Below are 27,859 nucleotides of genomic sequence, written 5' to 3'. Positions count from 1 at the left end.
ACAAACAGCCTGAGAAAGTCTCCTGATGGCGTTTGAAAAGTAATCTTCAGGGCTGGAGGTTTAAGTGGTGCTCAATCCTCTGTAATAACATGTCTATTCCTTTCCTTGCTTACTCCCAATCATCTGGTTGTTGTAAAAAAAAAAAAATCCTTAATTTGCTTTGACGAACTTTAGGAGATCCTGGGGTCATGTAAATGCAAAGTTCTTTCTTCTGTCATCAGCTATGCTCCAGCAAAAATACAGTGAAATAAGATGCTGGGTCAGAATGCAATTGTTTATCTCCTGGAAGCAAGTTATAAAATGGTATCAGTAAATATCTGTGAGATGATTCCTTTCCCAAATATTTCTGTGGGGTTTGGCACATCTAGTGTGTAGTTTGAGAGAAGAGAAATAAGTGGAGTTGTACTTTTAGGCACAGTATACTGAATTTAATGGCATGGTATCATAATTTTTGATTATGAGGGTGAGGGGGTTCCTCTTTCCTTCCTCTAAGGTAACTTGTACTCTATTGGTTTGTAAGGTTGCCATGTTTGCAGTATTATTTGTGTGCTAGTTTTGCACACTGTTGGCTTAGGTCAGAGATAATGGGTGGATTTTCCATATGAACACCTTGCTTTACTGGACAATCAGAGAAACCTGTTTGGAGGTCAGCATGCCCAACTTGTGCTGTTGCTCTTTCTCGTCTCTATGTTGAGAGTTCATTCTCATAGTTTTGGGACCAGAATCTAATGGCTGAATACAATTTAAGGGATTATCTGAGTTGCAGCCTTTTAATGAGACTTTAAACCAAGGTTCTTTCTGCCTGCTCATGTGTATATTAAATATCCCATGGAGTTAAAGACACAGGCGAGGCAGAATCAATAGCAACAGTCACAAGAACATTTACTAAATACTTGCAGAGAAATTAAATATTGAGAAATGGAGAATGAGTGCAATAATCCACAGGAGGCCGGGGTACCGTCACTACATCAGTATTTATTTGCAATAACTATATACAAGAGCAGCTCCAAACAGTGCTGCTAGCATTCCAGTCAACTTAAGACTGCCCCACAAAGCCTACACAGGTGCTTATATGGGCCCCCTCAATGAGCTATCATTGAGGAAGCTCATACTCCAATTGGCCAACTATTAATGCCAATTGGAGGTCATTACAATGAGCAACAAAGTTGTATTGAATGGATAGCTCTAGCAAAGATCTGGCACAGGCATAATGGGTCACATGGTGGCCTAATGTGTTGTGATATTTATGATTTATGACTAACATTCTTGCATAATGAATACCATAATAAAATAGATATCAATTATTGATTTCATTTGTGAAACTTTACAATCAACGATGTCCACCGTACTTGGATACACAGGGCGGGGTTCTCCAGCCGCGCTCTCCCGGCGACTGGGGAATCCCGCCCGAGAACAATGAACTTTTCCATTGTCCGCATATCGCCTGTTGTGATCTTACGGTGGGCGGAAGAATCCGGCCCATAAAATTTTGCCATTACTTCAAAAATGAACCTGATCGTGTGCAGCACTTTTATAAAAGTGAATTGTACATGATTGTTTAGATAAAGCCAATGGCATATTGCACATTAAAAAAAATAAATCTATAAATTATATATATATATGGTGCCTTGACAGCATGAAGAAATTAAATATGGGACAGCAGGGATATGTAGACCTGACTAGAAAGGGTGGCAAGTTCCTTTTCCAAGCACCTCTGTAAGCCTCAGTTTTCATGGTTCCTTTTTTCTGGTGCTAATACACACGTCATCAGATTTTGTAGAATCCATAGAATTCCTACAGTGCAAAAGGAGGCTATTTGGCACATTCGAGTCTTCTGACCTTCCGAAAATGCACCCTACCTAGGCCCACACCCCCTTTGTATCCCTGTAACTCTGCCTAACATGCATTTGGATATTAAGGGGCAATTTTTAGCATGGCGATATGCTCAACATGCATATCTTTGGACTGTGGAAGGAAACTGGAGCACCCGGAGGAAACCCACACATATGGGGAGTATGTGAAATTCTACACAGTCACCCAGGGCCGGAATCGAACCCGGGTCCCTGGCGCTGCGAGGCAGCAGTGCTAACCACTGTACCACCGTGCCGCTTAATTTAATTAATTTGAATTCTCAACTTGCTATGGTCGAATTTGAGCTAACAATCACAATCTCTAGATTGCTAGCCCCATACTGTACTATAACCGACCATATCCTTTATCTATTAATCTTGATTTTAAAATAGAATACCTGGCTCTACTGTTATGGTTGCAGATACCATACTCTTAGTAGATACAATAGGTAATTGTCTGAGGTTTTAACATATCAAGGCAACTCAAGTGCCAGGAATAAATGTATTTCTTGAACTTTCTGCTTCCCCTTTTGTTTCATCTGTTTCTTTTGCCATTGTTTAAAATGATCCTGCCACTTCAACAAATAATTTCCTCATAAAGCTGAATCCATCAAGCCTGCCACAATCCGGTATCTCAGTGCATTGTCAATAATTTTTATGCAGAATGCAGCAGGTGTGTGGACAACACACATTGTGATTTAGGAATGAGGAATTAAAAAATGTGTTGGAGGCAAATTACTTGGACATTACCTTCAGTCATTTCAACAGCTGGCCAAAGGAATTTGGGGGATAATGCTGGTAATAGCAGAGTCTGTTATTATCATGCCAAAGAACAAGGCATGGATTGCTGTAGCTCTCTTTTTTACAGTATGTGGTGCCTGCATCTGGACTTTAATGGCAGAGAATCAGCAAAGGAAAGCAAACACTTAATGATATCCTGTAATATTGTTACATCTTATGGCAAGGCAGGTGCCATGAATCTGCCGGGCGACAGCAGTAGACAATATTCAAAGGGCCTCAAGTGGTGTGCGTCTCTTCTGGTAACGAGTTTAGGACAAGTTTAGATAATCAAGTGTGAATAGTTTCCGGAGAGAAACAGATTATAGGTGATTGAGAATGTCCCTGAGATATACATATCTTAATATATAGTCAAGGAAGTTGATGGGGCAGACAGCCGGATACACAAGGCATAATCAAAGGACAACAAGGCTCCCACTCTGCAACTGGATCCTCGATTTTCTGACCAACAGACCACAATCAGTAAGAATGAACAACAACACCTCCTCCACAATAGTCCTCAACACCGGCGCCCCGCAAGGCTGTGTACTTAGCCCCCTACTCTACTCCCTGTACACACACGACTGCGTGGCAAAACTTGGTTCCAACTCCATCTACAAGTTTGCTGACGATACGACCATAGTGGGCCGGATCTCGAATAACGATGAGTCCGAATACAGGAGGGAGATAGAGAATCTAGTGGAGTGGTGTAGCGACAACAATCTCTTCCTCAATGCCAGCAAAACTAAAGAGCTGGTAATTGACTTCAGGAAGCAAAGTACTGTACACACCCCTGTCAGCATCAAAGGGGCCGAGGTGGAGATGGTTAGCAGTTTCAAATTCCTAGGGGTGCACATCTCCAAAAATCTATCCTGGTCCACCCACGTCGACGCTACCACCAAGAAAGCACAACAGCGCCTATACTTCCTCAGGAAACTAAGGAAATTCGGCATGTCCACATTGACTCTTACCAACTTTTACAGATGCACCATAGAAAGCATCCTATCAGGCTGCATCACAGCCTGGTATGGCAACTGCTCGGTCCAGGACCGCAAGAAACTTCAGAGAGTCGTGAACACCGCCCAGTCCATCACACGAACCTGCCTCCCATCCATTGACTCCATCTACACCTCCCGCTGCCTGGGGAAAGCGGGCAGTATAATCAAAGATCCCTCCCACCCGGCTTACTCACTCTTCCAACTTCTTCCATCGGGCAGGAGATACAGAAGTCTGAGAACACGCACGAACAGACTTCAAAAACAGCTTCTTCCCCACTGTCACCAGACTCCTAAATGACCCTCTTATGGACTGACCTCATTAACACTACACCCTGTATGCTTCATCCGATGCCAGCGCTTATGTAGTTACATTGTATATGTTGCGATGCCCTATTATGTATTTTCTTTTATTCCCTTTTCTTCTCATGTACTTAATGATCTGTTGAGCTGCTCGCAGAAAAATACTTTTCACTGTACCTCGGTACACATGACAATAAACCAATCCAATCCAATCCAATCCAATCCAAAGGTATAATTGCCCAGACCCTGAGAAGGAAGGGAGGCAGTTACCATCTAGCAGTCTCAGAAAGCGGACAGGCCAGTTTCCAGCCACCAAGTCTGAAGGCCAAGTTTACAGAAAACCAGCTTCTAATTCTTAGAGCCAAGGCAGTGCAGAAAATCTTTGTAACAGCAGTCTTACAAAATCTTCGCTGGACCAGGAAAAAGACAGATTTGAGTATTATGCCTGTATTGTGTGGTAACTATAAACTGGTTATTCAATTTGGATGTTGTTTGGGAAACGGGACATCTTAGAGTTCCAGTATCATAGATATATTTTGTAACAAGGGGTAGGTACCTTCTATAGAAACTGTGTGTTTTAGTAATTCATGCATCTTAATTACATGAGAGTAGAGCAGTCATGTTTGTCACAATATACACCAGTATATTATGGTGCAGACACACACACACACACACACACACTGATGGACATGCAGTGGGACCAATCAGCATACACAACACCGCAGCCAATCACCAGTGAGAGCACACGCACTATAAAGACAGGGGACAGGAGAGTTCCCTCTCATTCTAGTAGCAGCCAGCTCGGAGCACAGAGCTCACAGCCTGCAACACAGACATTCACCATGTGCTGAGTGCATCACCTGGTTAGGACTAGGCAAGGGTCAACAGTTAAAGCTGGTATTGCATTTACCCACAGTTCAGGTATGTTAATATAGTTAACCTTATAATAAAATAGAGTTGCACCACTTCCAGTGTTGGTGACCTGTTTGTGATCCAGAACACCCAACACATCATGGTACAAGGAATGGTTGCATACTAGCACTTCTGAGACCAACCTGCAACTAATCAGCATTCCGGCATCCTGAAGTATGGAGAACATCAACCCGCCGCCGCCGCTCCGCATTGCCGGCAATCTCGGGGTCAATTGGAAGATTTTTAAACAGGGCTTCCAGCTCTTCCTCGAAGCCACGGGCAGGGAGAACGCCTCGCACACCAGGAAGATTGCTCTGTTCTTCTCCACGGCCGGGCAACACGCCATCCACATCTTCAACTCCCTCACATTCGCAGACGACGGGGACAAGACAAAGTACAAGACGGTTCTCCTCAAATTTGATACCCACTTCAGCATAGAGGTCAATGAAAGCTTTGAAAGATACCTGTTCCAGCAGCGCTTGCCGGGTAAGGACGCGCCTTTCTAATCCTTTTTAATACACCTCCGCATCCTTGCGCAGTCCTGCGGCTACGGGCCCACCTCCGACTCCATGATACGCGACCAGATCGTATTTGGTGTTCTGTTGGACCCCCTGCGTCAGCAGCTCCTCAAAATTAAGCAACTCACCCTAGCGACTGCCATTGAGACCTGTGTCCTGCATGAAACTGCCACCAGCCGGTACTCCCACACACAGGCGGCTGATACGGCGCGGCAATGTGCCCACGAGGCGGAACGGGTCCAAACAATTGAACACCTCCAAGGCTGCAACCTGGATGAGGGCGGCCATTTCGCGCGCTTTTTGCGGCCTCCCGTGCTTGTATGCGCCAAACGAGGGGACGGTGACGTGGAGGAACGTGATGCGCAGGCGCGCACCACGCAGGACCGCACCGCGCATGCGCGGTGGCGCAACGAGCATACTGACATCACGACGTGCGGCAACTGTGGCTCCGCCCATTTAAAGCGGCAATGTCCTGCAAAATCGCGACAATGCCTACGATGTGGCAGACTTGGCCACTATGCTGCCTGCTGTCGAGCAGCTCAGCCTGCCAATTCGCATCGCTTCAGCCAGCCTCGCAGGAACATTCGGGCAATTCAACCCACATTCACCGAGTCCGATCCCGACTTCCCGCAGATCAGTAACACTGAGGACCCGAGGGAGCCTTTTCGAGTCGCTGTTATAACAAAGAACAGGCTATCCCCGAATCAAAACCACCAGCTGCTGTCGGTGCACAGCATTGATCCAGATGACGAGTGGTGTGCCACCCTGACGGTCAACCGATCCCAGATACGATTCCGCCTGGACACTGGTGCTTTCGCTAATCTCCTAGCGTGGTCAGACTTTCAGACCCTTGGGGTTAAACCAACCATTCTTCCGTCGACCTGCCAACTAGTGGAGTACAATGGCAACGTCATTCCTGCTACCAGTTCATGCCAACTCGAAGTGACGCACAACTCTCGAAAAGCCATCCTTCCCTTCGAGACCTTGGGCTCCTCGAAGGACTCTCTGCTAGGCGCACAGGCATGCAAACTCCTAAAACCCGTTCAACGAGTACACTCTCTCTCCAGAGGACACATCTGCCTTCCAGGATGCGGACTTCAGGGCGCAATTCAATGCCATCATCGACCAGTACCGCGACGTTTTCGAAGGCATGGGCACGCTTCCATACACTTACAAAATCCTGCTCGAACAAGACACCACGCCTGTGGTTCATGCACCTCGCAGAGTCCCAGCACTCCTCAAGGATCGCCTCAAGCAGCAGCTGCAAGACCTCCAGGACCAAGGAGTGCTCTCCAGAGTGACGGAGCCAACCGACTGGGTCACTTCCATGCTGTGCGTAAAGAAGCCTTCCGGCGAGCTCCGGATCTGCATTGACCCAAAGGATCTGAATCGCAACATAATGAGGGAGCATTGCCCTATCCCCAAGCGCGAGAAGATCACGTGCGAGATGGCTCGGGCCAACATCTTCACCAAACTTGACGCCTCGAAAGGATTCTGGCAAATTCAACTAGACAGGTCCAGCAGAAAGCTGTGTACCTTTAATACCCCGTTTGTCAGATACTGCTACAACAGGATGCCGTTTGCGATTATATCGGCATCAGAAGTATTCCACCGGATCATGGAGCAAATGATGGAGGGCATTGAGGGTGTGCGCGTCTATGTTGACGACATCATCATTTGGTCCATGTGGCGCATGACACGCTGTAGTAGGGGGTCAGCCGCAGTCTCGCGGCGAATGTGGATAAGACGTTCATCTGTGGCTGGCAGATTGGAGGCCGTGAAGGCCACATGGGCGTCAACCTGGCAGACGAACCCCTCTGGGTCACGGGGTGTTGACTGCCCTGGAGGAGCATATCAGTCTCCTCCAGCGCGTTTTCAAACGAATACGGACCAAGGCCTTCGCCTCAACAGAGCCCAATGTTCCTTCAGCCAGACGGAACTCAAGTTCCATGGGGACCACATCTCCCGGTTGCGTGGGCGGCCGGATGCGGACAAGGTGGCAGCCATCACGGCCATGCAGAAGCCAGCGAATAAGAAGGCGGTCCTCCGATTTTTGGGCATGGTCAACTTCCTGGGGAAGTTCATCCCCATCCTCGCCTCCCATGCCGCTGCTCTCCGGAACCTGGTCAAGAAGACGACAGACTTCCAATGGCTTCCCGCCCACTAGCGCGAATGGGAGGAGCTTACAGCCCGGTATTGGCATTTTTTGATCCAACGAAGGAAACAAAAATTTCAACGGATACCAGCGAATCCGGAATTGGGGTGGTGCTCCTGCAACGCGATGAGGCCTCATCATGGGCCCCCGTTGCATATGTGTCACGTGCCATGACCCCCACGGAACAGCGCTACGTGCAGATTGAAGAGGAGTGCCTGGGCCTGATGACTGGGGTCGACAAATTTCATGATTACGTGTACGGCCTCCCCCAATTCACTGTCGAGACCGACCATCGCCCGCTGGTCAACATTATACAAAAAGACCTGAATGATATAACCCCTCGCCTCCAGCGCATTCTGCTTAAACTCCGGCGGTACGATTTCCAGCTCCTATACTCCCCGGGCAAGGACCTGATCATAGCCAACGCTCTGTCCAGGGCAGTCAACACCCCGTGTGACCCAGAGGGGTTCGTCTGCCAGGTTGACGCCCATGTGGCCTTCACGGCCTCCAATCTGCCAGCCACAGATTAACGCCTTATCCATATTCGCCGTGAGACTGCGGCTGACCCCCTACTACAGCGTGTCATGCGCCACATGACGGACGGGTGGCTCAAGGGCCAATGCCCGCAGTTCTGCAATATCAGAGACGATCTGGCAGTAGTCGATGGTGTACTCCTGAAGCTGGACCGCATCGTGATCCCGCACAGCGTGCACCAGCTCATTTTAGAACAGCTTCACGAGGGCCATCTTGGCGTGGAGAAGTGCCGACGGAGGGCCCGAGAGGCTGTGTACTGGCCCGGCATCAATGAGGACATCGCCAACACAGTGCTCAACTGCCCTACCTGTCAGCGGTTCCAGCCGGCCCAACCACGTGAGACCCTACAGCCCCATGAGTTGGTCACGTTCCCTTGGTCTAAGGTAGGCGTTGACCTGTTCCATGCGCTCGGCAGGGACTATGTTCTGATTGTAGACTATTTTTCGAACTACCCGGAGGTCGTACGCCTGCACGACATCACATCATCGGCGGTCATCCGTGCCTGCAAGGAGACCTTTGCTCGTCACGGCATCCCACTCACTGTGATGTCGGACAATGGCCCCTGCTTCGCGAGCCAGGAATGGTCCAACTTTGCCAGCAGGTACAACTTTGTACATGTGACATCCAGTCCCCTGCACCCCCAATCAAATGGCAAAGTGGAAAAGGGCGTTCACATCGTCAAACGGCTCCTCTGCAAGGCTGCCGATGCAGGATCCGACTTCTACCTCGCCGTGCTGGCCTATCGTTCGGCCCCACTGACCACTGGCCTGACGCCAGCCCAGCTGCTCATGAGTCGCACCTTCAGGACCACGGTGCCGTCCATTCATGTCCCAGACCTCGACCACGTTCCGGTCCTTCAGCGGATGCAACAGTCTCGTGCACAACACAAGGCGGCACATGATGCTCGGGCGACTGATCTCCCTGCTCTGGCGCCGGATGACAACGTCCGCATCCATCTTCCGGAGGGTGGCTGGTCTGCAACTGCTGTGTTTCTTCGGCAGGTGTCTCCCCACTCGTTCCTGGTTCATCTGCCAGATGGTTCCATTTGCCGCCGCAATTGGCGTGCTCTTCGTCTCGTTCCACGCTCGCTACGTGATCCTCCACCAGTGCCATGCCCTCCTGTTGTCCCCAACCTGGACTATGTGGAGATTCTGAATTCTCTGCATCCTCCTCACTCGCCGTTGCCCAGCCCGTTCCTCCGGTGGCTCCTGATCCACCCTTGAGGCGGTCAACCAGAATTTGTCGCCCATCTCAGAGACTTGCCTTATGAGTTTTACAATGTTGGACTCTTTGATCTGTTCTGTTATCCTGTTTCATTGTTCCAGTAGTTTGTATATAATCATTTCGTTGTTGGTGTGACACCCTATTTCTCTGCACCAGGCACCTTCCCGTGTAAATAGATTAGCCTCATGTACATAGTCATGTAAATAACACACACACACATAGACAGGTACATTCACTACACAATATTTATTGTCACGTAGGCACATGTTCTTTATATAAAAGGGTGGGTGTCATAATATACACCAGTATATCATGGTGCAGACACACACACACACACACACACTGATGGACATGCAGTGGGACCAATCAGCATACACAACACCGCAGCCAATCACCAGTGAGAGCACACGCACTATAAAGACGGGACAGGAGAGTTCCCTCTCATTCTAGTAGCAGCCAGCTCGGAGCACAGAGCTCACAGCCTGCAACACAGGCATTCACCATGTGCTGAGTGCATCACCTGGTTAGGACTAGGCAAGGGTCAACAGTTAAAGCTGGTATTGCATTTACCCACAGTTCAGTATGTTAATATAGTTAACCTTATAATAAAATAGAGTTGCACCACTTCCAGTGTTGGTAACCTGTTTGTGATCCAGAACACCCAACACATCAATGTTTGTGAGTTTGTCTTTTCTTTCCTTTATTAAATAGTCTTTAATAATTGCTATATGATGACTGGGGTTTAATTTGTCTCCTCACACCAAAACAAAATAACATATGCACCTCCACAAACAGGTGTCCCAAGTTAGGATACCCTCACAGTTTCTTGAATTCATCATATTTTATTCCAGCATGTACTCAGACAGCTGCCAAATTTTCTCATGATAACAGAGGAGCAATAGGTGTAATACAAACAAGCCATTCTTCCCTTTCTCTCCATGTGCACCACCATCGCCCCTTCCCCCACACCTTTCCCACTTGCTGGATGCCGGTCATTGGAAAGTATTTTGGGAAAAAGCAGTTCTTACTTATACAGTATTGGTGTTTAGTGTCCTTTTATGGTATTTTGACTAAATTCTACAAGTTCACAACAGTGTTCCATGATTTATTTATCTCCTGTGTAAACCTGCCTTTACAAGCTCTCATCTCGATAGTAAAATGAAATGAAAAAAATGAAACGTGACCAAGATATTTCAAAGGTTTCTTGAATTCATCCTATTTTCCACACTACTTTGTCTATACCATATGCGCAAAATACGCAAATGCAAAAAACCACAATGAAATTGTATTGAGTAATTATTTTATTTCTATAGTACCTGGTACATTTTACAACATTGAACATTTTGGTTGTGTACGTAAGTCATTTTAAAAATTGATGCTTGCCATAGATGACCTGTTCCTCTACGTCTCAAATCGCCCTAGCCAGCATGGAAGGAATAATGGAACACCTAAGGGGGTTTGGAACCTTCTCGGGTTACAAACTTAACCTGAGGGGTGACCTGATCGAGGTATACAAGATTATGAGGGGCATAGACAGGATGGATAGTGAACACCTGTTCCCCTTAGTTGAAAGGTCAAGGGGACACCAGTTCAAGGTGAGGGGCGGGAGGTTCAGGGGTGATTTGAGGAAAAACACTTTTACCCAGAGGGTGGTGACGATCTGGAACGCACTGCCACGGAGGGTGTGAGAGGCAAGTTGTCTCACATCCTTTAAAAAGTTTCTGGATGAGCAATTGGCACGTCTTGACATTCAAGGCTGTGGACCAAGTGCTAGCAAATGGGACTTGATGGACAGATCCGGTGCCTTTCATGCGGTGGTGGAGACTCGATGGGCTGAAGGGCCTTTTCTGCACTGTATATTTCTGTGATTCTGAGGTAAAGCTAATGTAATGAGATACTTTTTCATAATGAGTATAATTGGTGCAATCTTATGTAAACTTAGTAAATTGATACAATATTTGTAGTTGACCAGTTGATTATTTTCAATATTCTTGGTTACATATATGACCTGTGAATTCCAATCATAAATTACACAGCACATGATCGTGGGAGCGATTTCATGGCTATTTTGTTTGTAATTTATTTTGATGAAGTGGCTAATTTCTTGGTCGTTAAGGTGGTAACCATTGTAGTTGCTGTTGTGCTGTGATCTATTAAACCAGACAATAACTGGGTAGTGTGGAAATGCAAAGAAAAATATTCCAAATTGCCAGTTGTTCACATTTGCAAACTGATCTGATCGAAACTTGCATTGGGACCAGCAGGACTGTATCCAAAGGTAAAGTGGGATTACGGGGAGTGGGCCTGGGAGGGGTGCTCTTTCGGAGGATCAGTGCAGACTTGATGGGCTGAAAAAGCCTCATCCTGCACTGAAGGGATTCTATGATTTCATTGTGTTTTGGGTGGCATGGTAGCACAGTGGTTAGCATTGTTGCTTCACAGCGCCAGGGACCCAGGTTCGATTCCCGGCTTGGGTCACTGTCTGTGTGGAGTCTACCCGTTCTCCCCATGTCTGTGTGGGTTTCCTCCGGGTGCTCCGGTTTCCTTCCACAAGTCCTGAAAGACGTGCTTGTGAGATGAGTTGAGTATTCTAAATTCTCCTTCAGTTTGCCCGAATAGGGGATTTTCACCGTAACTTAATTGCAGTGTTAATGAAAGCCTCCATAGTGTGGCGAATAGGGGATTTTCACAGTAACTTCATTGCAGTGTTAATGAAAGCCTACTTGTGACACTAACAAAGATTATTATGTGATGCTTTATCTTTTTGATTAACTGTAGATTATAAACTCTTCTATACAATCTGATTCAGTAAATGAGTCATTTTGACATCAGCAACAGACATGTAAGATACAATACAACATTGATTGCATACTTTTAAAAAAAATTGTGCCGGTTAATACAATTGTAGATACCCTAAATGTAAAAATATAGTTTAATTGGATCACTTGAAACTTTTGGCAAACTACTCCCTATCCCACCTTGATTATGGAAAATAAAATTACTAGAGTAGTCTGTGGATCATCACCAAAAGTTGTAAAATAAAATCATTATTATTTTGCAGAAAACTTCCATGATCTATGAGCCCGGAGATGCTTTCAGCATTATATGTCCTAATAGCCGGAGTGAAGTGGAAGAACTGATTCAGAGACTTGGACTTGCAGACAAGAGAGACCATGTTCTTGAAATAAGCATTAGACCAAACAATAAGAAAAAAGGTATCCGAAAATGAAGTAGTACTTCAAGATTTATGTTGTCCTATCGTGTAGTTTAAATCTTAACCCAGTAAAGTGAAGAGAAAAGGTTTAAGAAATGAATTCCAGAGAGTAAAGTTGAGGGGGCTGAAGTCACTTCTACTAAAGTGAAGAGACTAGCATGCACAAAAAGGGAATAAGTACAAAGATCTTATTTAGCAGATTGAGTTGAGACATTTTCTATAGTTCAGAGACCATAAGACACGGGTGCAGAAGCAGGCCATTCAGCCCATTGAGTCTGCTCTGCCGTTCAATGAAATCATGACTGGAATCCGATGTAACAGTATTACAATTGAGTAAAGGTGACTACAAAAACATGAGTTGATTGGAAGGGGAGCCTAGCAGGGAAGACGATGGAACAGCAATGGCAGGAGCGTTTGGGGGTTGTTCAGGAGGCACAACAGAAATTCATCCCAAGGAGGAGGAAACCTGCTAAGGGGAGGACGTGTCACCCATGGCTGACCAGGGACGTCAGGGATAGCATAAAAGAAACGCATACAATATGGTGAGGATTTGTGGGAAGCCAGAGGATTGGGAAGCCTTTAAAAGCAAGCAGAGGACAACTAAACAAAGAAATAATGGGGAGAAGATCGCAATATAAAGAAGATTGCAAGTTACTTCAAATTATATAAAAGGGAAGAGCGGGAAGAGCAAGGCAAAAATGGACATTGGACCACTGGAAAATGAGGCTGCAGCAGTAGTAATAGGGAACAAAGAAATTACAGTGGAACTGAATGGGTACTTTGCATCAGTCTTCATGGTGGAAAACACCAGTGGGATGCCAGAGCTCCAGTAGAATCAGGGGCACAGGCGAGTGGTGGCCATCACTAAGGAGAATGTTCTGGGGAACGTTCTGCCAGTCGACGAATCTTCTATCCATGCCAGGATCTTACCCTTAACACCATGGGCTCTTAACTTATTTAACAGTCTCCTATGCGGCACCTTGTCACAAGCCTTCTGGAAATCTAAATAAATCGCATCCACTGGTTCTCCTTTGTCTATCTTCCTTCTTATTCCTCAAAGAACTCTAACAGATTTGTCAGACATTACCTCCCCTTGGCGAAGCCATACTGACTCAGTCCTATTTTATCATCCGGTTCCAAGTACCCCGCAATCTCATCTTTAATAATGGACTTTTAAAATCTTACCAATGACAAAGTCAGGCGAACCGGCCTATAATTTCCCGTCTTCTGCCTCCCTCCCTTCCTAAACAGGGGTGTTACATTAGCCACTTTCCATTCCTCTGGGACCCTCCCTACTTCCAGTGATCACCACCAATGCCTCCACTATCTCCTCCGCTATCTCTTTTAGAATCCTGAGGTGTTGTCCATCTGGTCCAGGTGACTTAAAAAAAAAATTTAGAGTACCCAATTTTTTTTCTAATTAAGGGGCAATTTAGCATGGCCAATCCACCTAACCTGCACATCTTTGGGTTGTGGGAGTGAAACCCACGCAGACATGGGGAGACACTGTCTACACGGACAGTGACCCAGGGCCAGTATTAGAACCGGGTCCTCAGCGTCGCAGTCCCAGTTCTAACCACTGCACCACATGCCGCCCTCTGGTCCAGGTGATTTATCCACCTTCAGACCTTTCTGATTCCCCATAACATTCTCCTTAGTGATGGCCACTATGCTCACCTGTGCCCCTTGATTCTCCTGGAACTCTGGCATCCCACTGGTGTATTTCACCGTGAAGACTGATGCAAAGTAACTATTCAGTTCCTCTGCCATTTCTTTGTTTCCTATTATTACTTCACCAGCCTCATTTCCCCGTGGTCCAATGTCTAATTTTGCCTCTCTCTTACCTTTTATATATTGGAAAAAAAAAATCTTCCTATCTTCTTTTATATTACTAGCTAACTTGCACTCCTATTTCATCTTCTCCCTCATTGCTTTTTTAGTTGTCCTCTGCTCGCTTTTAAATGCTTCTCAATCTTCTGGCTTCCCATTAATCCTCACCATTTTGTATGCTTTTTCTTTTGCTTTTATGCTGTCCTTGACTTGCCTTGTCCTCCCCTTAGCATGTTTCCTCCTCCTTGGGATGAATTTCTGTTGTGCCTCCCGAATAACCCCCAAAAACTTTTGCCATTTCCTTCTGAATTATCTGCCTGTAATGGACCCGCATTTGTTTGAACTAATCTTTTCATTTTTAAATACGTCTCGAAGCTTCAAGAGTCTGTTTTTATTCATTTGTCCATTTTGATTTATTTTCTCAACTCCCTCCCCCACAGGGCTGTCGACAAGATATTTTGCTTTCACAGAATACTGACCCTTGCTCTGCTATTAATACGTTCCGCTATCTTCCCTTTCTGACATTATTAGCGCCCTTTAGCTTTAATGCCACCATTAACACTGTTTATCTGTATCCATGACATTGTTATTATCTGTCCTGAGCCCTTAATGTGCAGGTTGCTCAAGCTTGAAGTTACCTTGAAATGTATATGTATGAATTCAGTTTGCAAGGCTTATCAAAATGTTTCTTTTTTTTTTGTTAAGGTGCCTACTTGCCTGATTACATACCGAAGAGAAGTATGCTGCAATTCATTCTGATCCGGTGCCTGGAAATACGATCAGTTCCCAAAAAGGTAATAGACAGGTATTCCAGGATTAGATTCAAAGGTTGATTTTAGCATTGGTCCAATGGTAACCATTATTAATATAGTCCACCGACTATCTCATCTGAAAATGTGAGAACAAAAAAGTTACTTCATTGTGTAAATTCAACAAACAAAATATAAGCTGGGAAAACACATATAACTGAAATGAGAAGGAGATGGAATTTGTAGCATCCCTGGGCGAGGGCAACCACAAAATGATCAGGGGCGGAATTCTCCCATTTTGAGACTAAGTGTGGTGGCGGGGAATTGCAGAGGCGCCAGTCCCGCTGACCAGAATCGCCAGATTCTGCGCTTGGAACCCCACTAATTATGCACAAGTGAATTTCCCTCTGACTCCCCTTGTGGGCCAACAGCTGATTCATCCGCCCACCCTCAGCTGACAAGTTCAAAGGTCCCAGTGCCATATTAAGATATCAATCCAGCATTCAAACCAGAAAGTTGAAATATCCATACTTCCTTTTTGAGTTTCAATTTATGGATTTTAAAAAATGGAAATCTTCTGACAAGACACAACAATTGTTTTCATGGGCTAGAGGTTGTTCAACAGTGTTTATGACTTAATACATTGTTTAAAAAACACAATTACAGTGCATTTAACAAGGTGTAGCATTTTCAGGGGGAAGAGTGTTTAATGAACGATATTACAGCATAAAAGGGGTGGTTCCCAACTGTTCATTGGCATCTAAAGTTTGCCATCTGTGGGGAATTCAAAAGCACACCTTATGGAGGAGCAGGGAATTATTGAGAACAGCTTCTGGATTTTTTTGTTTAACTCTGCCTTTATGGATATTAGAAGCTGCTGTCAGTTTCACAGACTTGCAGCGGAAACTTGACTGTTTTGCAGTCATTACAACTGCAAAATCCAAGCCGATCTGTTTATAAAAGGCAAATGGAATACCTTTCAAGCAATAATGCTGAGCCTGCAGTACCATAATGCTGTGTTTTTCAAACTTTTTTCCCGGGACCCACTTTTGCCAACTGGCCGACCTACCCGACCTATGCTGGTCAAACTTCGCAATCCATGCTGGCCGACCTTTGCGACACTCGCCACGTTCGCTTAGTTTTAATGCGAAAGGCAAGGCCTGCTTGGTCCTCACAACCTCACTCCAATCAGGTTCACAAGAGGAGAGGGCAATGTGCACATCAGATGCAGGATTCTTTCGTGCAGTTTTTGCATATGTAGGTTATCATGAAGGGTAATAGAAACAACATGCTTGTTTTACTCAGCACTGGATACTCCTGGGAGATGCTACTCCAGAATGCTGACAGCCTCATAGACTTTTGGCATGTTTTTAACATGCTCTCACAAGACTGGTACAGCAGCTTAGTCTTTTCGTTTAGAGTCCGCTGTAAGTTAATAACTGACTCGTCACCCAATACTTCTCTTTCAAAATCTGAAAATTCTCTCATTTGTCAGTCCGTTCCATTCTTCTTTGCATTGGCATACCTCAAGAAACCATCTTTATGCTGCTGCATTCCTGAGTTAAGCTTCTTCTTTGTAGGCTGTTAATCAGTGTTCCTGGAGCTCTGTATAGAATCCCTACAGTTATGAAGGAGGCCATTTGGCCCATTGAGTCTGCACTGACCCTCCGAAAGAGTACACTACCTAGCCCCAATCCTACGCCCCATTACCATAACCGCACTCGGGGGCAATTTATCATGGCCAATTCACATAACCTGCACATCTTTGGACTGTGGGAGGAAACTGGAGCACCCGGAGGAAACCCACGCAGACATAGGAAGAATGTGCAAACACCACACAGACGGTCACCTGAGGTTGTAATCAAATCCGGGTCTCTGGTGCTGTGAGGCAGCAGTGCTAATATGCCACCATGCCGTCCTGACCCAGATCTAACACTAGCACTGCGCTGTTCTGTCGTAGACCACCTGAGCAGCTCTCTCCAGCAGATTCAGATGTGGGATCCTGGGCGGTAGGTACATTGCCTATTTGTGTCTCTGCCCATCTCTTCCTTGTAATAAAACCATCCATCTTCACAGTCTTCTTGCCTTGCTTTCAAACAGCTAGAAAATGGAAGGAGCTCTCTCCTGTGATTTGGCGCCAAAAGCACTTAACACTTCCTGTCAAATCCTTGTATGTACGTGCAGGCCATGTCATTTGGTCACTGCTGCCGCTTATGGTCGGGAAACTGCACACCCTCAATTCGTTCTCACTTAAAAGATGGTAGCAGCTGCCATTTTTATTTAAATACCGGTAACGGCCGTTGGGCGCTTCTCCCGCAATCGGGACCACCCTGGAATTACCGCAACCAATCGCTCTGCCACCTACCAGTGGGTAGTGACCTGCACTTGACATTGAAATAATGTACTATTCAGAATATGAAGCTTGGCCCTAAATAAAGTAAAAGAAATTAACTTTGAAGTTAAGAAATAAACTAGCCAAATCATGTGTGGAGAAAGAGAAAAGTTCATTGGGTGAGCTATAAGGAGATACAGAAATACATTGAGGAAATTAAAAGGAGAAAAGAGAGGGATCAAAGGAAAATAAACTGGTTCTCTGTTGAGGTAAGATATTAAAATTTTTAGGACTAAAATCCTGAGAAAGCTGTTTGGAAAGCGAAAGATGCACGGGGACTTGAAGCGAAAGATGAGTATGAAATAGTGAATATGGTCATTGGAAATAGGATATTGTAAGTTTTTAAGAGGTAATGAGAATAAAACCACAAAGTTGATTAATGTCACAGTGATGAGGAAAGACTACAGCAAAAGAATAATCTGCTTTATTTAGCAGGATTAACCTAGAAATACATCTGTAGGAGGTGCTATCAGATAGAAATAGATGGCAAACCAAAGAAGGAGATAGTAGGGGGGAGCCAACACTTACTCAGAGATTTGTTTTGAGGGGGATCATAAAGAAGGAAAAGGAAGGTATTGGGGAGCACAGGGGGTTTGAGGAAGCTCAACCTCCTATTTGAGGCACCTTGAGGTGGTACAAAAGGCCTGAACCTTCACATGAGAGAATTATTATTTTTAAGGACAGTCCGCTTGACATTTTCTGTGTGTGATTTTGATTTATTTTACATTGGCTATTTCAGGCGTGTTTGCGAGCATTAGCTGAATATACCTCTGACCCTTCTGAAAAACGGCGACTGCAAGAACTGAGTAGCAGACAGGGTGCTGCGGACTACAACAAGTACATGAGAGACCACAACATCTGTCTGCTTGATATCCTGGGTGCTCTTCCATCATGCCATCCACCGCTTAGCCTACTTTTAGGTAAGTTATTTTTAAAAAAATCTTTTATTGTCACAAGTATGAAGTTACTGTGAAAAGCCCCTAGACGCCACATTTCAGTGCTTGTTCGGGTAAGCTGGTACGGGAATTGAACCCGCGCTGCTGGTCTTGTTCTGCATCACAAACCAGCTGTCTAGCCCACTGAGCTAAACCAGCCCTAATCTTATTGTTTCTTTTCTCTTATCCAGATCCCAATACAAAATCTGAGAACTGTTCAACATAAAGTGAACTCTGACATTAGCTTTATAAGTAGTTCGCTGAGGTCCCAGATTCGATCCCGGCTCTGAGTCACTGTCAGTGTGAAGTTTGCACATTCTCCCCTTGTTTGCGTGGGTTTCGCCCCCACAACCCAAAAATGTGCAGGCTAGGTGGATTGGCCACGCTAAATTGCCCCTTAGTTGGAAAAAATGAATTGGGTACTCTAAAATTTATTTTTTAAAAAGCTTTATAAGTAGTTTCTTAGTTTTGTTCCGATTAAATCTCTAATGATAAAAGATTGTTATAATTGTTCTGCTATAGTTTTCTGTACCATCGTACATAAAGGGGCTGTTTGCTTCTGTCAAAATCTAAAATGAATTTATAGTCTCATGATAGATATTCAGAGACATGAATTTGGTTGTGTTTTTTTTAAAAGGATTCAAATAAATCATGTTCGGGATCTCATTTCTTTAAAAAAAAAACAGCAGGTATTTTGTAGCTTTGCTGAAGGTGATTCAGAAGACAAGTCATTTTGTAGTGAGAAACGTGTTTTGTCTTGTAAGGGAGACTTTCCAATGTTACTGATTCAGAGACTCATTTTTATTAAATATAATTCTGGAATTTCTGTCGATGCTTTGGAGATTGTGCTTTGAAAAGTATAAATGTGAAACATTTTCAAATTATCCCATTATCTATTCTCTGCCATTTTAGAACAGAGTGCAATCCTAAACACACCAGCTGAGGCTAGATTTCTGATATTTAACGGTAACGCTACAGGGTAATTAGTGTTTGGTAGAATTTGGGAATGGTCCTGGGTTTGGAAAACACTGTCAGTGGTTAACCTCAGTCTACTGGGCTGTGATGGTTTAATAATGTGGTGGTGAGGTGGTGTGTGTTTTTCTAGAGGGAAGACCTGGAGTTTGGGGAAAGTGGCTCTGGTTCGCTGCTTATTTTCTTCCCATGTGTAATAATTTCCAAATTATGTGTGCATATTTTATTTCATTCTTCAATTACCATTTTATTTTGGAAGCAGTAGAATCATAGAGCCCCTACAGATTAGATGAAGGCCATTTGTCCCATCGAGTCTGCACCAACCTTCTAAAGCATGTAGCACAGTGGTTAGTACTGTTGCTTCACAGCTCCAGGGTCCCAGGTTCGATTCCTGCCTTGGGTCACTGTCTGTGCGGAGTCTGCAGGTTCTCCCCTTGTCTGTGTGGGTTTCCTCCCGGTGCTCCGGTTTCCTCCCACAGTCCAAAGATGTGCAGGTTAGGGGCTAAGTTGCCCCTTGGTGTCCAAAAAGGTTAGATGGGGTTACAGGGATGGAGTTGGAGGTGTGGACTTGGGTAGGGTGCTCTTTCCAAGGGCCGTTGTGGACTCAATGGCCTCCTTCTACACTGTAAATTCTATGATTCTATGATCCTACCTAGGTGCAATACCCCACCCTATCCCTGTAACCCCACCGGACCTTTTGACACTGAGGCGCAATTTAGCATGGCCAATCCACCTAACCAGTACATCTTTGGTCTGTGGGAAGAAAACGGAGCACCCGGAGGAAACCCACACAGACACTGGGAGAATGTGCAAACTGCACATCGACAGTCGCCCGAGGTTGGAATCGAACCTGGATCTCTGGCGCCGTGAAACAGCAGTGCTAGCCACTGTGCCACCCAGAATTTGAAGACAACCATTGATTGACTTAGTGATTGCATAAAATGGTATTTTTGATTTCTTCTTTCTCATAATGCCACACACACTATTTTATTTTTGATATTTGTTTCATTCTCCGAGATGTGCGTTCTGAATTATATTGAATTTTTAATTGTCTGGTTTCAAGTTCCATAGTGTTTGATTGAATTTAAAGATCAGGGGCCAATTCGGGCTAATATGGTAAAGAGAAGTCACTACAAAAAAAATCAGGAAATCAATCGCCTATTTCAAGATGTTGCTGAGAGCACTAAAAGCATGCATTAAAAATCAGTTTCACGGGGCTTCCGGTGGCGGCCGTGGAGTAGGATGTCGCGTATTTGGTAGCTCCTGCTCGTGACGGACCTTTTGGATCTTTTCTCCCGACATTTTGGGAATTTTATTGGAAAAATCGGTGGCAGGTGAGACAGTGAGGAGGAATCCCCCACCAGTATACGGGAAGTGGACTAGAAGTCTTATAAGAAGAAATAACCGAGCAAAGAAGGCGCGTGCAGAACCTACAGCACAGGAAAACATGGCGGAGGTGACTGGCGATCCAGAAGGTGGCCGAGCACGAGGACCAGCTAACCACGCTGGAGGCGGAGGTGGGGCTGATGAGGGACCACCAGAAAAGGCTGCAGGAGAATGTGGAGGACCTGGAGATCAGGTCCCGTAAACAGAACTTGAGGATCGTCAGCCTCCCGGAGGGCAGCGAGGGATTGGACGCTAGGGCATTTGTGGCAAGTATGCTTGAAAAGTTAATGGGTGATGGGGCGTTTGCTCGGCCCTTGGAAGTGGACGGAGCTCGTAGAGTGCTTGTGAGGAAGCCGCGTGTGAATGAGCCGCGGAGGGCGATGGTGGTGCGAATGCACCGGCTCTTGGAAAGGAACAGATTTTGTGGTGGGCCAAGCAGACACGGAGCTGCAAGTGGGAAAACAGCGAGCTGCGAATCTACCAGGACCTGGATGGGGAACTGGCCAAAAGAAGAGCGGTATTTAATAGAGTAAAATCATCCCTCTTCAAGAAGGGGGTGAAGTTTGGAATGCTACATCCAGCTCGTTTGTGGATCACCTATGAGGGTCAGGAACATTATTTTGGATCACTGGACGAGGCAATGGACTTTGTTAAAGATAAATGGCTGGCAGATGACTGAGGGCAGGTAATGCTGTATCGATTCTGTAAAAGTTATTTTTGTTTTGAACTCTACATGGAGTGCTTTGTGTATCAATATTTGGGCAGTTGCTCGGTTCTGTAAGTCAACTTTGTTCTTGTGGGGGGATGGGGGGGATTTTTTTTAATGTGTGTTTGTTGGGGACTGCTGTTTTGAATATGTATGTCCGAGTGGGGGGAGGGTGAACAACAATGTGTAGGATGTTTGGCACCATGGACGGTGGCTACTAGGCTAGCTCACGGAAGCGCAGTGGGGGACGAGCAGGTGATAAGTTTGTTGAGGGGGGTTGGGATTGTTGTTCTGTCAATGGGGGGAGGGGGGTGGGCGGAGGGGAATTGCTCTGCTGATAGGGGAGGGATTGTTGTTGGGAGACAATGGGAGGTTCGAAGACGATGGGGGCTCAAGGGCGGGCCTACGGAGGTGCAGGACGTGAGCTGGAGGCCGGCCTAAGAAGGGTGATGGTTGATGCGTGGGGGGGGCGGGGGGGGGGAGGGGGGGGGGGATGCCTTCCGACCAGGCTGATCACATGGAACGTTAGAGGGCTGAATGGGCCGGTTAACAGGGCTCACGTGTTCGCGCATTTGAGGGGATTGAAGGCGGACGTGGCAATGCTACAGGAGACACCCCTGAGGGTAATAGATCAGACCAGATTGAGGAAGGGGTGGGTCAGGCAAGTATTTCACTCGGGGGTTGGATTCTAAGACTAGGGGGATCACGATCCTGATCATTGAGCAGCTGTCATTTAAGACAGGGAGTATAGTTGCGGCTGCGGGGGGTAGGTATTTCATGGTGAGCGGGAAGCTGGAGGGGTTGCCGGTGGTGTTGGTGAATATTTACGCACCAAACTGGGACGATGCGGAGTTTGAGATGGTGTTAAGGAGGATCCCGGACCTGGACTCGCATAAACTGATCATGGGGGGTTAATACGGTTATTGATCCAAGGTTGGACCGGTCGAGATCAAAGACCGGGAGGGTGCCAGCAGTGGCGAAGGAACTAAAGGGGTCATGGAGCAGATGGGTGGGGGAAAGGGGGTTGACACATTGAGGTTCAGACGGCCAAGAACAAAGGAGTTTTCTTCCTTTTCCCATGTGCACAGGGTATTCTCCCGGATCGATTTTTAAATCTTGAACAGGGCTTTACTGGCGGGGGTGGCTGATACCGAGTATTCGGTGATTGCTGTGTCGGCCCTTGCCCCACATTGGGTGGATTTACGGGTGAGCAAGGAGGGCGGTCAGTGCCCACAATGGAAATTGGATGTAGGACTGTTAGCGGACAAGGGGGGGGGGGTGTGCGGGTGTGTAAGGGAGTCCACCCAGAACTATCTGGAAATAAATGACACGGGAGACGTTTTGGCAGCAACGGTTTGGGAAGCGCTGAATGCAGTGGTTAGGGGGAGCTAATATCGATACGGGCCCATGGGAGAAGGTGGAGCGAGCAGAGATAGATAGGTTGGTTGGGGAAATACTTCAGGTAGACAGGAGATATTCGGAGGCAGGGTTATTAGAAGCTACAGATGGAGTTTGGTCTGTTGTCTACAGGGAAGGCAGTGGAGCAGTTGAGGAAGGCATGGGGGGGGGAGGGGGGTGATATACGAGTAGGAGAGAAGCCAGTAGGATGCTTGCACACCAGCTAAGGAAAAGGGAGGCGGCCAGGGAGATCGGAAGTGTCATGATATTCAGATAAACATCATGGTGCAAACATACATACACACTGATGGACAGATCAACGGACCAATCAATACACACACAACATCACAGGCAAGAGCATACACACTATAAAACAGGGAACACGACACTTCCCGCTCATTTTCCAGCAGGAGACAGCTCAGGGCACAGAGCTCACAACAAGCCACTCAGACATTCACCATGTGCTGAGTACTTCTCCAAGATAGTGTTAGGGCTGGGTCCACAGGTTAGAGGGTAATGAACGAACCACAGTAACCAGTTTACAGATGTTGTTATTGTTCGTAATAAAACTGAGTTGTACCATCCGCAACCGTGTTGGTTCGTCTATGTAGCAGAGCACCCAACACGACATGAAGAATGAAGGACAGAGGAGGGAATACGGTCTTGGGCCCAGCAGGCGTGAACGGAGTGTTTAAGGAGTTTTATAGCCGGCCATATGAGTCGGAACCCCCAGCTGGGGTCGAGGGGATGAGGCAGTTTTTGTGAGAGTTGAAGTTTCCAAAGGTGGAGGAAGGATTGGTGGAGGGGTTGGGAGCCCCGATCGAGATTGAAGAAATAGCAGAGGGGGCTGGAGGCCATGCAGTCAGGTAAGGCCCCGGAACCGGACGGCTACCCAGTGGAATTTTACAAAAGGCTCTCTGAGATGCTGGGCCCACTGCTGGTGAGAGCATTTAATGAGGCAAGGAAGCAGGGTGTTCTTCCCCCAACAATGTCACAGGCCTCGAACACACTGATCCTGAAGCAGGAGAAAGACCCAGTGCTATGTGGGTCATACAGGCCAATCTCCCTGTCGATGCCAAACTGTTGGCAAAAATCTTGGCCTCAAGGATAGAAGGTTGTGTCCCAGAGGTGATAGGGGAAGACCAAACGGGGTTTGTTAAGGGCAGACAGCTAACGACCAACGTTAGAAGGCTCTTAAAAGTGATCATGATGCCCTCAGAGGGAAGGGAGGTGGAAGTAATGGTCGCGATGGACACAGAAAAGGCTGTTGTCCGGATGGAGTGGAACTATTTGTTGGAGGTGTTAGGGCAGTTCGGGTTTGGGCGGGGCTTCATTGATTGGGTCCGGCTGTTGTACCAGGCACCGGTGGCGAGTGTCCGAACAAATCGGTTGGCGGTGGACTATTATAAATTGCACCAGGGGACTAGGCAGGGATGCCCCCTCTCCCCATTGCTGTTCTCTTGACCCGGCTAGTGGAACAAATGAGTGAGGACTTTTGAAGGTGGTACATGCTCCGGCTGTCACTGGCGGGGAGGGTACAGACAGTGAAAATGACGGTCCTCCCGAGATTTCTGTTTGTTTTCATGTGCCTCCCCATCTTTATCCCAAAGGCCTTTTTTAAACGGGTAAATAAGGTGATTCCTGGTTTTGTGTGGGCGGGTAAAACCCCAAGAGTGAAGAAATTGCTGCTGGAGCTTAGTCGGGGGGAGGGTGGGTTGGTGCTGCCGAACTTTAGCAACTATTACTGGGCAGCAAACATAGCCATGATTAGAAAGTGGGTAGTGGGGGGGTCAGTGTGGGAGCGAGTAGAGGTGGCATCGTGTAAGGATACAAGTCTGGGGGCATTGATAATGGCACCTCTGCCATTCTCGCCGGCCCGATACTCCACAAGCCGGTGGTAATAGCGGCCCTGAGAGTCTGGGGGCAGTGGAGGAAGCATATGAGAGTGGAGAGAGCATCAGTCTGGGCTCTAATTTGTAACCATCATCAGTTTGTTCCGGGGAGGCTACATGGGGGTTTCGGAGATGGTAGAGAGCAGGGATCGAATGAATGGGAGATTTATTCATAGATGGGAGCTTTCCCTGTTTGGAGGATTTCGAGGAGAAATTTGAATTGCCGAGAGAGAATGGGTTTAGATATCTGCAGACACGGGGCGCGATTCTCCGATGCCGCGCCGTTTGGGAGAATCGCCTGGGGTGCCATATTTTTCCCGCGACGCCGATCCGACGGCTTCCCGCGATGCACCCAAGCGGCGAGATCGGCACTATCTAGTTCTGCGCGGCACAGTCCGGTGAATCGCCCGAGACACCCAAAATGGCGATTCTCCGCCACCCCCGCTATTCTCAGGTCCGGATGGCCGTAGTCCCGACGGCGTGACCCCAGTTCCTCACGAGCCCCCTGGCACCGGACATAGCACAGAGTCTTACAAGTCAAATTCAACAGTGAGTTTATTTGTGTGATTAACATTGGTGCCCTACCCCCTACAACTAAACTGTGCCCTGCACCCGTGCCAACTTCTTATGTGCCTAACTTCTTGGCCTTACGGGCCCTTCCACTACGTCTAGGGGTGTTCCCAGATGGTACAGCAGGAGTGGAGGCGGACTGCTGAGAATCACACCCCTCGACATGGCTCCCCGTCGGCACGCGTTTCCTGGGGTGGCCCGGCTTCAATGGGCCAGGCTGCTCGGCGGGCGTGCTGGATGGCGTTGTGCCACCCTGACCTGCCCGCTGCCCACCAGATGCGCCAGGGACGGAACAGGGGGAGAACTAGTGTTCCAGGACGTCCCTTGCTGGAGCTACCGGGACGGGCCTCAGAACCTCCTCCTCCCTCGGGGAGCCCGGTGGCCCCCGGGCCTCACTGTGGGACGGAGATGCGATCGGAGACATGCCCCGTCGCACCACCGACACTTGGCGCTGCCAGTCCTGGAGGCCTGCAGCGGGATCGACCACGGTCCGAATGTTCGCAGAGACGGAGCCCAGGGAGTGCGACATTCCTGCCAAGGACTGTGCTATCTCAACCTGTGAGTGCGCGATGCCATCCATCATGTGCGCCAGGCGGTCAATGCTCTCCGCGACTGACTGCTGGGACTGTGCCATCGCTCGCTGGGACCGGGCCATGGCATGGTGAGACTCGGCCAGGGCCCGGAGAGCGGCGGCAATGTCGTGTTGGCTCTGGCGCATGGCTACCTGTGAGAGGGCAGCCCTCTCCTGGGCCATGGATAACACGTGCACGTTAAGCCCAACGCCTTGCAGAACCTGACCCATGGCCAAAACCGTTTCACCCATTGCCTCCACCGCGGACACCACCCGTGCGGTGTCGGCCTGGGTGGCTGCGATGAGCGGCACCACTCCCTGCTCCTGAACGCGGATGGACTCCTCCAACTGCGTGTGCAGGTCCTGGAAGATGACCCTCATCCCGTTATTCAGTCCCTCGGTGTCCTCATGCATCGGTTGTCCGGGTGGGTCAAGTACATCCAGGAACCCGGGAACCGTCTGGGCGGCAGCTGGTTGCTGGGCCTGGGCTGCCCTCCGACCGTCCAGCCCCTCGGCTGCTCAAAACTCCACCTGCTGTACCGAGTCGGATGTGGGGTGCGCACCAGACCGTGACCCGGGAGCCTCATCACTTATATGTCCAACCGAGGTGAGTGTCTCTGTGATGGTTATGGTGTCGGAGACAGCAGTGCCGCAAGCTCGAGGTCATCGTCCGTTAGGAAGTCTGGTCTGTTCTCCTCCCCCTCATGGCCCAGCGCAAGCTCCATGCGGGCCATGTCGTGTTGACCTCCAGGTGAATCCACGGAATGTGTGGCCGTGATGTGCGCTTCTTCATCAATGTCTGCCTTGTGCCCCTCAGTATTGTCTCTCTCTGTGGTCTGAGCGTCCAGGTCCTGCGTCCCATACTGAGAGGATGGCCCTCCTGGCCGACCAACTGCCAACCTCTGGCGTGCGTCCCTGGGTGCACTTGTGGTTGGCGATGTTCCGCTGTCTCTTGGCCGAGACATCCCTGGACATTCGGCGGCTGGCCCTGGGGAACATAAAGATTTGGGGTTCGTTAGACACGGTGGCCCGGGTGTATGGTGGTGGTGGGTGCACAGTGTGAGGGGGGGTGGAGAGGTGCGTGGGTGCAGTGGCCAGAGTGTGAGGGGGACGGGATCGAGGGTGCAGTGGCAATGTGTGAGGGAGACGATGACTTGTTGGGGGGGGTGAGGATATGCAGGGTTCTCTCACTTGCTTCTGCGCCTCGGACCTGGCATGTCGCAACCTCCCGGGTGGCGGATCCCCCAGCGAGGCCCAGGGCCCTCTGCTCATGGACATTTAGCTGGTGCAGCACAGGTGAACCCCCTCCGGTTCTCATACGCTCACGCTGGTTGTGAGCTGTCTTGTCCCGGGGGTGGGGGGGGGGGGGGGGGGTGGGGGGGGTGGGGAGTCATCAGGGCGTGCAGATATAGACTACATTTATGCTGGTTCAGGAGACAGCACGTCATGGCATCGCTCCAGGGCAGGTCCCGGGGCTCATGTGGGTCGAGTAAATCGTTGTGCACCCTGACCCCCCCAAACCCCCACTGACCCCCCACGCCCCCTGACGCCCCAACCCTCCCCTGACCCCCCCCCCACCACCCTCCCTGACCCCCCAACCCCCCTGACCCCCCAACCCCCCCTGACGCCCCAACCCCCCCGACCCCCCCCACCACCCCCCTGATGCCCTGACCCCCCCCCCCCCCCCATCCCACTTCCCCCCCCTCGTGCCGGGGTGGGGGGGGCCTGGGGGCACCCTCACGGCAATTACCCTGGCAGCCCGAGTGAGGTCGTGCAGCTTCTTTCGACACTGCTCCCCGGTCCGGGGGGTCTGCCCCACAGCACTGACAGCGGTGCCAACCTCACGCCAACCGGGCTGGGTGGCTGACGATGCCCTCGTCTTGGGCAGAGGGTGTCCCTTCTGTGCTCGGTGTGGCTCGTTGGGGCTCAGCCATCTCTTCATCTTTCTTCTACTCTGGTTCCTTCTGTGCGCGGAT

The 27,859-nt window shown here is 48.2% G+C and overlaps 1 protein-coding gene across 4 annotated transcripts in view; it reads left to right on the top strand.

The window, feature by feature from the left end:
- The window catches only part of mtrr (5-methyltetrahydrofolate-homocysteine methyltransferase reductase), a 131,236-nt gene that overhangs the window by 41,909 nt on the left and 61,468 nt on the right, over positions 1 to 27,859 (top strand). For all 4 annotated transcript variants that reach the window (XM_072508984.1, XM_072508985.1, XM_072508986.1 and 1 more), the window contains 3 exons: positions 12,330 to 12,483; positions 15,018 to 15,106; positions 18,193 to 18,373. In XM_072508984.1, the coding sequence (XP_072365085.1) occupies positions 12,330 to 12,483; positions 15,018 to 15,106; positions 18,193 to 18,373 (424 nt within the window). The remainder of the gene's footprint in view (positions 1 to 12,329; positions 12,484 to 15,017; positions 15,107 to 18,192; positions 18,374 to 27,859) is intronic.

This window comes from Scyliorhinus torazame, chromosome 6 (genome assembly GCF_047496885.1).
Source record: "Scyliorhinus torazame isolate Kashiwa2021f chromosome 6, sScyTor2.1, whole genome shotgun sequence".
NCBI classification, from domain to species: Eukaryota; Metazoa; Chordata; class Chondrichthyes; order Carcharhiniformes; family Scyliorhinidae; genus Scyliorhinus; species Scyliorhinus torazame.
Note: the sequence above shows the minus strand (reverse complement) of the source record. Positions and strands in the feature narration are given on the sequence as shown.